The following is a 12238-nucleotide window of genomic DNA, read 5'->3' on the forward strand; positions in this document are numbered from 1 at the left end:
AAAACCCCCAAATTTGGGCTCCAAATCCGGGAATTTCGCTCCCAAATCCCCAAATCTCGATCCCAAATCCCCAAATCCCAAAATTCCATATCCCAAATCCCAAAATTCCCAAAATTCCCAAAATTCCCATCCCAAATCCCCAAATTCTGATCCCAAATCCCCAAATTCTGATCCCAAATCCCCAAATCCCAAAATTCCCATCCCAAATCCCCAGATCCCCAATCCTGGAATTTTCATCCTGAATCTGAGAATTTCAATCCCAAATCCCCAAATTTTCTTCCCAAATCCGGGAATTTTGACCCCCAAATCCCCAAATTTTGCTCCCAAATCCCCAAATTCCCAAAATTCCAGATCCCAAATCCCGGAATTCCAATCCCAAATCTCCAAATCCTGGAATTTGGCTCGCAAACCGCAGAATTCTCATCGGAAAAACCCCCAAATTTGGACTCCAAATCCGGGAATTTTGCTCCCAAATCCGGGAATTTCGACCCCAAATCCCCAAATCTCGATGCCAAATCCCAAAATTCAGATCTCAAATTCCCAAAATTCCCAAAATTCCCATCCCAAAACCCCAAATTCTGATCCCAAATCCCCAAATCCCAAAATTCCATATCCCAAAATTCCCAAAATTCCCAAAATTCCCATCCCAAATCCCCAAATTCTGATCCCAGTTCCTGGAATTTTGATCCCCAATCCTGGAATTTCAATCCCAGATTCCCAATCCCAAATCCTGGAATTCCTGGAATTTGGGGATTTCGGATCTGGAATTTTGAGAATTTGGGGAATTTTTGGGATTTGGGATCAGCCACGTCCCATTCTGATCCCAGTTCCTGGAATTTTCATCCTGAATCTGGGAATTTCAATCCCAAATCCCCAAATTTTCTTCCAAAATCCGGGAATTTTGACCCCAAATCCCAAAATTCCAGATCCCAAATCCCAAATTCCAGATCCCAAATCCCAAAATTCCCAAATTTCCCATCCCAAATCCCCAGATCCCAAATCCTGGAATTTTCGTTCTGAATCTGAGAATTTCAATCCCAAATCCCCAAATTTCCTTCCCAAATCCGGGAATTTTGACCCCAAATCCCCAAATTTTGCTCCCAAATCCCCAAATCCCAAAATTCCAGATCCCAAATCCCGGAATTCCGATCCCAAATCCCAAATCCTGGAATTTGGGCTGCAAACCGCAGAATTCTCATCGAAAAAACCCCAAAATTTGGACTCCAAATCCGGGAATTTCGCTCCCAAATCTGGGAATTTCTCTCCCAAATCCCGGAATTTCGCCCCCAAATGCCCAAATCTCGATCCCGAATCCCGGAATTCCCGGAATTCCCGCTGTCATTCCCGATTTTCCAGGCGTGGTGCCGCCCCGGGAGCTGCTGCGGATGCGGAGCCGCCTCCTCCCGGCACTGCCCATCCCAAATTCCCAAAATTCCCAAAATTCCCAAAATTCCCATCCCAAATCCCCAAATTCTGATCCCAAATCCCAAAATTCAGATCCCAAATCCCCAAATCCCCAAATTTCGATCCCAAAATTCCATATCCCAAATCCCCAGATCCCAAATCCTGGAATTTTCGTCCTGAATCTGGGAATTTCAATCCCAAATCCCCAAATTTCCTTCCCAAATCCGGGAATTTCGCTCCCAAATCCCAAAATTCCCAAAATTCCAGATCCCAAATCCCGGAATTCCGATCCCGAATCCCAAATCCTGGAATTCGGCTCGCAAACCGCAGAATTCTCATCGAAAAAACCCCAAAATTTGGGCTCCAAATCCGGGAATTTCGCTCCCAAATCCGGGAATTTCGCTCCCAAACCCCCAAATCTCGCTCCCAAATCCCGGAATTCCCGGAATTCCCGCTGTCGTTCCCGATTTTCCAGGCGTGGTGCCGCCCCGGGAGCTGCTGCGGATGCGGAGCCGCCTCCTGCTCAACCTGGGCCTGGCGCAGGAATCCCTCGGGAATTTCGGGGAGAGCTCCCGGCTGCTGCAGCGCAGCGCCCAGCTGGCCACGTGAGAATCCCGGAATTCCGGGAATTTTGGGAATTCCGGGAATTTTGGGAATGCTGGGAGGGAAATTCGGGGGGTTTGGAGGGAATTTTGAGGTTTAAAATGGGATTTTTGGGGGTTTTGGGAAGGGATTTGGGGGTTTGGGAGAGGATTTGTGGGAGTTTTGGGAATTTCGGGAATTTTGGGAATTTTGGGAATTTTGGGAATGCTGGAAGGGAAATTTGGGGGGTTTTAATGGGATTTTTGGGGTTTAAAATGGGATTTTTGGGGGATTTGGGAAGGGATTTGGTAATTTGAGAGAGGATTTGTGGGAATTTTGGGAATTTGGGATGGGAATTTTGGGATTCTGGAATTGGAATTTTTTGGAATTCTGGGAATTCTGGAGAGGATTTTTGGGTGTTTAGGACCGAAATTTTGGGGATTTTTGCCTGGAATTTTGGGATGGAATTCTGGGAAGTTTGGAGAGGATTTTTGAGTGTTTAGAACCAGAATTTTGGGAATTTTTGCCTGGAATTTTGGGTGTTTTTGCCTGGAATTTCGGGAATTGTTTCCAGGCAGTGCCACTCCCTGGAGGATCTGGGATGGAAATTTGGGAAGTTGGGATTTGGGATGGGAATTTTTGCCTGGAATTTTGGGAATTTTTGCCTGGAATTTTGGCAATCCGAATTTCGGGAATTTTTTTCCAGGCAGTGCCTCTCCCTGGAGGATCTGGGATGGGAATTTGGGATTTTGGGATGGGAATTTGGGGAATTTTCTCCGGGAATTTTGGCAATCCGAATTTCGGGAATTTCAGGATGGAATTTCGGGAATTTTCGCCTGGAATTTCGGGAATTTCGGGATGGAATTTCGGGAATTTCGGGATGGAATTTCGGGAATTTTTTTCCAGGCAGTGCCACTCCCTGGAGGATCTGGGATGGGAATTTCGGGAATTTGGGATGGAATTTTGGGTATTTTCACCGGGAATTTTGGCAATCTGAATTTCGGGAATTTCGGGATGGAATTTCGGGAATTTCGGGATGGAATTCCGGGAATTGTTTTCCAGGCAGTGCCACTCCCTGGAGGATCTAGGATGGGAATTTGGGATTTTGGGACGGGAATTTCGGGTATTTGGGATGGGAATTTCGGTTATTTTTGCCGGGAATTTCGGCAATCCGAATTTTGGGAATTTTGGGAATTTCGGGATGGAATTTCGGGAATTTCGGGATGGAATTTCGGGATGGAATTCCGGGAATTGTTTTCCAGGCAGTGCCACTCCCTGGAGGATCTGGGATGGGAATTTGGGATTTTGGGACGGGAATTTCGGGTATTTGGGATGGGAATTTTGGGGAATTTTTGCCGGGAATTTCGGGAATTTCGGGATGGAATTTCGGGAATTTCGGGATGGAATTTCGGGATGGAATTCCGGGAATTGTTTTCCAGGCAGTGCCACTCCCTGGAGGATCAGTTCCGGGCCCATTTCAACCTGGGGCTGCTCCAGCAGCGCTGCCGGGAATTCCCGGAATCCCTTCGGAGCCTCGGCCGCGCCCGCGACTGCGCCCGGCACCTCCGGCCCCCCCGGCTCCTGGCCGAGGCCGAGGCCGCCCTGGGACAGGTCAGGAAATTCGGGAATTTTCCGGAATTTTCCGGAATTTTTTGGGAATTTTTGGGGGTTTTATAGCGATTTTTTTGCTTTTTTTTTCGATTTTTTTCGAATTTTTTCTGATTTTTTTTTGATTTTCTGGGAGTTTTTCGACTCTGAGATGTTTAAAAAAATTTGGGAATTTTTTGGGATTTTTCCAGGAATTTTTTGGGAATTTTTTGGGAATTTTTGGGGGTTTTATAGCGATTTTTTTGCTTTTTTTTTCGATTTTTTTCGAATTTTTTCTGATTTTTTTTTATTTTCTGGGAGTTTTTTGACTCTCAGATGCTTCCAAAAATTTGGGAATTTTTTGGGATTTTTCCGGAATTTTTTGGGAATTTTTTGGGAATTTTTTGGGAATTTTTTGGGGGTTTTATAGCGATTTTTTGGGTTTTTTTTGATTTTTTCTGATTTTTTTAAAATTTTCTGTGGGTTTTTTGACTCTGAGATGCTTCCAAAAATTTGGGAATTTTTGGATTTTTCCAGGATTTTTGAGGAATTTTTTGGGAATTTTTGGGGGTTTTATAGCGATTTTTTTCTTTTTTTTCCGATTTTTTTTGAATTTTTTTCGGGTTTTTTTTTGATTTTCTGGGAGATTTTTGACTCTCAGATGCTTCCAAAAATTTGGGAATTTTTTGGGATTTTTCCAAAATTTTTGGGGAATTTTGTGGGAATTTTTTGCAGATTTTTCGTTATTTTTTGCAGTTTTTTTGTTATTTTTTTTCTAGAATGCTGGGATTTTTTTTGAGAATTTCGTTATTTTTTCGGGATTTTTTGGGGGAATTTCGTTATTTTCCTGGGACATTTTTTGGGAATCTCATTATTTTTCCGGGTATTTTTTTGTTATTTCGTTATTTTCTTTGGGAATTCTGTTATTTTTTCGGGATTTTTGGGGGGAACGTGGATGTTTTCCCGGGGTATTTTTTGGGAATCTCATTATTTTCCCGGGTTTGTTTTTGTTTTCCCGGGATTTTCTTTGGGAATTCTGTTATTTTCCCGGGATTTTCGGGGGAATTTGGTTATTTTCCCGGGGTGTTTTTTGGGAACGTGGTTGTTTTCCCGGGTTTGTTTTTGTTTTTCTGGTATTTTCTTTGGGAATTCTGTTATTTTCCCGGGATTTTCGGGGGGATGTGGTTGTTTTCCCGGGATTTTCTTTGGGAATTCTGTTATTTTTTCGGGATTTTCGGGGGGAAGTGGTTGTTTTCCCGGGGTGTTTTTTGGGAATTCTGATATTTTCCCGGGGTGTTTTTTGGGAATGTGGTTGTTTTCCTGGGTTTGTTTTTGTTATTTCGTTATTTTCTCTGGGAATTCTGTTATTTTCCCGGGATTTTCGGGGGGATGTGGTTGTTTTCCCGGGGTGTTTTTTGGGAATGTGGTTGTTTTCCCGGGTTTGTTTTTGTTTTCCTGGTATTTTCTCTGGGAATTCTGTTATTTTTTCGGGATTTTCGGGAGGATGTGGATGTTTTCCCGGGGTGTTTTTTGGGAATTCTGTTATTTTTTCGGGATTTTTTGGGGGAATTTGGTTATTTTCCTGGGATTTTCTTTGGGAATTCTGATATTTTCCCGGGATTTTTTGGGGGAATTTGGTTATTTTCCCGGGGTGTTTTTTGGGAATCTCATTATTTTTCCGGGTTTGTTTTTGTTATTTCGTTATTTTCTCTGGGAATTCTGTTATTTTCCCGGGATTTTCGGGGGGATGTGGTTGTTTTCCCGGGGTGTTTTTTGGGAATTCTGTTATTTTTTCGGGATTTTCAGAGGGATGTGGATGTTTTCCCGGGGTGTTTTTTGGGAATTCTGTTATTTTTTCTGGATTTTCGGGGGGATGTGGATGTTTTCCTGGGGTGTTTTTTGGGAACGTGGTTGTTTTCCCGGGTTTGTTTTTGTTTTTCTGGTATTTTCTTTGGGAGTTCTGTTATTTTCCCGGGATTTTTGGGGGGATGTGGTTGTTTTCCCGGGATGTTTTTTGGGAATGTCGTTGTTTTCTGGGTTTGTTTTTGTTATTTCGTTATTTTCTTTGGGAATTCTGTTATTTTTTCGGGATTTTTGGGGGAATTTGGTTATTTTCCTGGGACATTTTTTGGGAATCTCATTATTTTTCTGGGTTTTTTTTTGTTTTTCTGGTATTTTCTCTGGGAATTCTGTTATTTTTTCGGGATTTTCGGGGGGATGTGGTTGTTTTCCCGGGGTGTTTTTTGGGAATCTCATTATTTTTCCGGGTTTGTTTTTGTTTTTCTGGGATTTTCTTTGGGAATTCTGTTATTTTCCTGGGATTTTCGGGGGGAACGTGGATATTTTCCCGGGATGTTTTTTGGGAATTCTCTTATTTTCCCGGGATTTTTGGGGGAATTTGGTTATTTTCCCGGGATTTTCTCTGGGAATTCTGTTATTTTCCCGGGATTTTCGGGGGGATGTGGTTGTTTTCCGGGATATTTTTTGGGACTGTGGCTGTTTTCCCGGGATATTTTTTGGGACTGTGGATGTTTTCCCGGGAATCCTGTGGCTGGGGCTCAGGGCGTGTCCCGCAGGCGCTGCTGGCGCGGGGCGACTTCGCGGGCGGGCGCCGGGCGCTGCGCCGGGCCCTGGCGCGGGACGGAGCCCGCGGGCACGAGAGGAGACGGCTCCGGAGACGGCTGCGGCACGGTCAGCCACGGGAAAAACGGGAAAAAAAGGGGAAAAAACGGGAAAAATGGGAAAAATGGGGGAAAAAATGGGGGAAAAAATGGGGAAAAACGGGGGGGAAAAACGGGGAGAAATGGGGAAACAACGCGGCCACGAGCGGAGACGCCTCCGGAGCCGCCTGCGGCACGGTCAGCCACGGGAAAAACGGGAAAAACGGGGAAAAATGGGAAAAACGGGGGAAAAAATGGGGGGAAACAATGGGGGGAAATGGGGGAAAAAACGGGAAAAATGGGGAAAAAATGGGGGAAAAACGGGGAGAAATGGGGAAACAACGGGGCCACGAGCGGAGACGCCTCCGGAGCCGCCTGCGGCACGGTCAGCCATGGGAAAAACGGGAAAAACAGGGAAAACGGGGGGAAAAAATGGGGAAACAACAGGGGAAAATGGGGAAACGACGGGGAGAAATGGGGAAACAACAGGGGAAAATGGGGAAACAACGGGGGGAAATGGGGAAACAACGGGGGGAAATGGGGAAACAATGGGGAAAAACTGAGAGAAATGGGGAAACAACGGGGGCACGAGCGGAGACGGCTGCGGAGCCGCCTGCGGCACGGTCAGCCACGGGAAAAACGGGAAAAATGGGGAGAAAAACGGGAAAAATGGGGGAAAAAACGGGAAAAATGGGGGAAAAAATGGGGAAACAACGGGGGGAAATGGGGAAACAACGGGGGAAATGGGGAAACAACGGGGAGAAATGGGGAAACGACGGGGAGAAATGGGGAAACAACGGGGCCACGAGCGGAGACGCCTCCGGAGCCGCCTGCGGCACGGTCAGCCACGGGAAAAACGGGAAAAAAACGGGAAAAATGGGAAAAATGGGGAAAAAAACGGGGGGAAACAATGGGGGGAAATGGGGAAACAATGGGGAAAAACGGAGAGAAATGGGGAAACAACGGGGGAAAAATGGGGAAAAACAGGGGAAACAACGGGGGGAAATGGGGAAACAACGGGGGAAACAACGCGGCCACGAGAGGAGACGGCTGCGGAGCCGCCTGCGGCACGGTCAGCCACGGGAAAAACGGGAAAAATGGGGAGAAAAACGGGAAAAATGGGGGAAAAAACGGGAAAAATGGGGGAAAAAATGGGGAAACAACGGGGGGAAATGGGGAAACAATGCGGCCTCGAGCGGAGACGCCTCCGGAGCCGCCTGCGGCACGGTCAGCCACGGGAAAAACGGGAAAAACGGGAAAAAACGGGGGGAAAATGGGGAAACAACGCAGCCACGAGCGGAGACGCCTCCGGAGCCGCCTGCGGCACGGTCAGCCACGGGAAAAACGGGAAAAAAAACGGGGAAAAACGGAGAGAAAACGGGGAAAAATGGGGGAAATGGGGAAACAACGGGGGCACGAGAGGAGACGGCTGCGGAGCCGCCTGCGGCACGGTCAGCCCCGGGGAAACGGGAAAAAAACGGGAAAAAAACGGGAAAAAACGGGGAGAAAATGGGGAAATGGGGGAAACAACGGGGAAAAAATGGGGAAAAATGGGGAGAAATGGGGAAACAACGGGGAAACAACGGGGGGAAATGGGAAACAACGGGGGCACGAGCGGAGACGGCTCCGGAGCCGCCTGCGGCACGGTCAGCCACGGGAAAAACGGGAAAAAAATGGGAAAAAAACGGGAAAAACGGGAAATGGGGAAAAAAAACGGGAAAAATGGGGGAAAAAATGGGGAACAACAGGGAGAAATGGGGAAACAACGGGGGCACGAGAGGAGACGGCTGCGGAGCCGCCTGCGGCACGGTCAGCCCCGGGAAAAACGGGAAAAAAAACGGGGAAACAACGGGGGGAAATGGGGAAAACAATGGGGGAAATGGGAAACAACGGGGGAAATGGGGAAACAACGGGGGAAACAACGGGGGAAATGGGGAAACAACGGGGGAAATGGGGAAACAACGGGGAAAAACGGAGAGAAATGGGGAAACAACGGGGGGAAATGGGGAAACAACGGGGGAAATGGGGAAACAACGGGGGAAATGGGGAAACAACGGGGAAAAATGGGGAAACAATGGGGAAAAACTGAGAGAAATGGGGAAACAACGGGGGCACGAGCAGAGACGGCTGCGGAGCCGCCTGCGGCACGGTCAGCCACGGGAAAAACGGGAAAAATGGGGAGAAAAACGGGAAAAATGGGGGAAAAAATGGGGGGAAATGGGGAAACAACGGGGGAAATGGGAAACAACGGGGGAAATGGGAAACAACGGGGGAAATGGGGAAACAACGGGGGGAAATGGGGAAACAACGCGGCCTCGAGCGGAGACGCCTCCGGAGCCGCCTGCGGCACGGTCAGCCACGGGAAAAAAAGGGGAAAAACGGGAAAAATGGGGGAAAAAACGGGAAAAATGGGGGAAAAAATGGGGAAACAACGGGGGGAAATGGGGAAACAACGGGGGAAAACGGGGAGAAAATGGGGAAACAACGGGGGAAATGGGGAAACAACGGGGGAAAATGGGGGAAAGTGGGGAAAATGGGGGAAATGGGGAAAATGGGGAAAACGGGAGAAAATGGGGGGAAATGGGGAAAACGGGGGAAAAATGGGGGGGAAATGGAGGGAAAAACGGGGAAAATGGGGGGAAATGGGGGAAAACGGGGAAAAAATGGGGGAAAATGGGAAAAAACGGCAGCAAAACGGGGAAAACGGGGAAAAATGGCAGCAAAACGAGGAAAAACGGGGAAAAAATGGGGAAAAACAGGGAAAACGGGGAAAAATGGGGAAAAACGGGAAAAAATGGGAAAAAGGGGGAAAATGGGGGAAAACGGGGGAAAAAATGGGGAAAAATGGGGGAAAAATGGAGAAAACGGAGGAAAATGGGGGAAAACGGCACTGGAACGGGGAAAAACGGGGAAACGGGGAAAAAACAGGGAAAAACGGGGGAGAATGGGGGAAAATGGGAAAAACTGGGGGAAAATGGGGAAAAACAGGGGGAAACTGGGAAAAACAGGAAAAAACAGGGAAAACGGGGAAAAACGGGGAAAAACGGGGAAAAATGGGGAAAAATGGGAAAAAATGGGGAAAACGGGGAAAAATGGGAAAAACGAGGAAAAATGGGGAAAAATGGGAAAAAATGGCTCTCGGCGGCACCGAAACAGGAAAAAATGGGAAAAAATGGCACCAAAATGGCCCTGGGGGCACCGGAATGGGAAAAAACAGCACCAAAATAGGAAAAAATGGGAAAAAACCACCAAAATGGGAAAAAATGGGAAAAACAGCACCAAAATGGGAAAAAATGGCAGCAAAATGGCCCCAAAATGGGAAAAAATGGGACCAAAATGGCCCAAGATGGGACAAAATTGGCACCAAAATGGCACCAAAATGTCCCCAATGGCCCCAATTTATCTGAGTGTCCCCAGTCTCCCCAGTGTCCCCCCAGTATCCCCAATATCCCCAGTCTCCCCAGTATCCCCAGTGTCCCCAGTCTCCCCAGTCTCCCAGTCTCCCCAGTATCCCCAGTATCCCCAGTCTCCCCAGTATCCCCAGTATCCCCAGTATCCCCAGTATCCCCAGTATCCCCAGTATCTCTGTCCCAGCCTCTCGGGTGTGCCGGGCCCTGGCCGCTCTCTCCAGTCTCCCAGTCTCCCAGTCTCCCCAGTCTCCCAGTATCCCCAGTATCCCAGTCTCCCCAGTATCCCAGTCTCCCCAGTATCCCAGTCTCCCCAGTATCCCCATGTCCATCCCAGTATCCCCAGTCTCCCCAGTATCCCCTCACTGTCTCTCTCTCTCCCAGCCTCTCGGGTGTGCCGGGCCCTGGCCGCTCTCTCCTCCGGGTCCCCGGCCGATGTCTCGGCGTCTCTGTCGCTGCTCGAGCGCCTGGGGGACAGCCTGAGCCGCCTGGGCCACTTCCAGCGCGCCGCCCACTTCTACCGCAGACAGGTACGGGAAATCCGGGAATGCCGGGAAATCCGGGAATGCTGGGAATGCCGGGAATGCCGGGAATGCCGGGAAATCCGTTCTGCCTTTGCGGGATTCTTCACGGACTTTCTTCCTGATTTTTTCCTGATTTTTCATGATTTTTTCATGATTTTTCCTGATTTTTTCATGATTTTTTCTGATTTTTTCATGATTTTTTCCACACTTTTCCTGGTTTTTTCCAGATCTTTTCCCCTGATTTTTTCCTGATTTTTTTCCTGATTTTTCACGATTTTCCCTGATTTTTTCATGATTTTTCATGATTTTTTCACGATTTTTCCTGATTTTTTCCTGATTTTTTCATTATTTTCCCTGATTTTTTCCTGATTTTTCCCTGATTTTTTCCTGATTTTTTCCTGATTTTTCATGATTTTTCCTGATTTTTTCATGATTTTTCCTGATTTTTTCATGATTTTTTCTGATTTTTTCATGATTTTTTCCAGACTTTTCCTGGTTTTTTCCAGATCTTTTCCCCTGATTTTTTCCTGATTTTTTTCCTGATTTTTCACGATTTTCCCTGATTTTTTCATGATTTTTCCTGATTTTTTCATTATTTTTTCCAGACTTTTCCTGGTTTTTTTTTCCGGATCTTTTCCCCTGATTTTTCCTGATTTTTTCCTGATTTTTTTCCTGATTTTTCCTGATTTTTCCTGATTTTTTCACGATTTTTCCTGATTTTTTCATTATTTTTTCTGATTTTTTCATGATTTTTCCAGACTTTTCCTGTTTTTTTACGGATCTTTTCCCTGATTTTTTCCTGATTTTTTTCCTGATTTTTCATGATTTTTCCTGATTTTTTCACGATTTTTCCTGATTTTTTCATGATTTTCCCTGATTTTTTTCCTGATTTTTTCCAGACTTTTCCTGGTTTTTTTTCTGATCTTTTCCCTGATTTTTCCTGATTTTTTCCTGATTTTTCATGATTTTTTCAAAATTTTTCCTGATTTTTTCAGGATTTTTTCATTATTTTCCCTGATTTTTTCATGATTTTCCCTGATTTTTTCCTGATTTTTCCTGATTTTTCCCTGATTTTTTCTTGATTTTTCCTGATTTTTTCACGATTTTTTCTGATTTTTCCTGATTTTCCCTGATTTTTTCCTGATTTTTTCCAGACTTTTCCTGTTGTTTTTTTTCCGGATCTTTTCCCTGATTTTTTCCTGATTTTTTTCCTGATTTTTCATGATCTTTCCTGATTTTTTACGATTTTCCCTGATTTTTTTCCTGATTTTCCCTGATTTTTTCCTGATTTTTTCCAGATTTTTCCTGTTTTTTTTTTCCGGATCTTTTCCCCTGATTTTTCCTGATTTTTTCCTGATTTTTTTCCTGATTTTGGGGGATTTTTAATTATTTTTTTCGGATTTTTTTTTCCTGATTTTTTTCCTGATTTGTTCCAGATTTTTTCATGATTTTTTCCGGATTTTTTTTGCTTATTTTCCCCTGTTTATTCCGGTTTTTTTCCCAGATTGTTTCCAGTTTTTTTTTCTGGATTTTTCCTGCGTTTTTCCGGATTTTTTTTCCTGATTTTTCCTGATTTTTCCTGATTTTTTTTCCCCTGATTTTGGGGAATTTTTAATGATTTTTTTTGGGATTTGTTTCCTGATTTTTTCCTGATTTTTTCCTGATCTGTTCCAGATTTTTTCATGATTTTTCCTGATTTTTTACTGATTTTCCCATATTTTTTCCTGATTTTTCCCAGTTTTTTTCTGGATTTTTCCGGATTTCCCCCCCTGATTTTTCCTGATTTTTTCCTGATTTTGGGGGATTTTTAATGATTTTTTTGGGATTTTTTTCCTGATTTGTTCCAGATTTTTTCATGATTTTTCCTGATTTTTTACTGATTTCCCCCTGTTTTTTCCTGATTTTCCCCATATTTTTTCCTGATTTTTTCCTGATTTTTTCCCTCATTTTTGGGGATTTTTAATGATTTTTGGGGACTTTTTCCTGATTTTTTTTCCTGATTTTTTCCCGATTTTTCCTGATTTTTTCCCCTGATTTTTTTCATGATTTTTCATGATTTTTTCATGTTTTTTTC

The 12238-nt window shown here is 45.1% G+C and overlaps 1 protein-coding gene across 1 annotated transcript in view; it reads left to right on the forward strand.

Moving 5' to 3' along the window:
- LOC146768510 (tonsoku-like protein) overlaps nt 1–12238 on the forward strand; it is a 59998-nt gene that overhangs the window by 17872 nt on the left and 29888 nt on the right. The window contains exons 6-9 of the mRNA XM_085561734.1: nt 1726–2009; nt 3426–3597; nt 6150–6264; nt 10025–10170. Of these exons, the coding sequence (XP_085417860.1) occupies nt 1726–2009; nt 3426–3597; nt 6150–6264; nt 10025–10170 (717 nt within the window). The remainder of the gene's footprint in view (nt 1–1725; nt 2010–3425; nt 3598–6149; nt 6265–10024; nt 10171–12238) is intronic.

Source organism: Lonchura striata, chromosome 2 (assembly GCF_050655825.1).
Source record: "Lonchura striata isolate lonStrDom1 chromosome 2, ASM5065582v1, whole genome shotgun sequence".
In the NCBI taxonomy this organism is placed as follows: domain Eukaryota; kingdom Metazoa; phylum Chordata; class Aves; order Passeriformes; family Estrildidae; genus Lonchura; species Lonchura striata.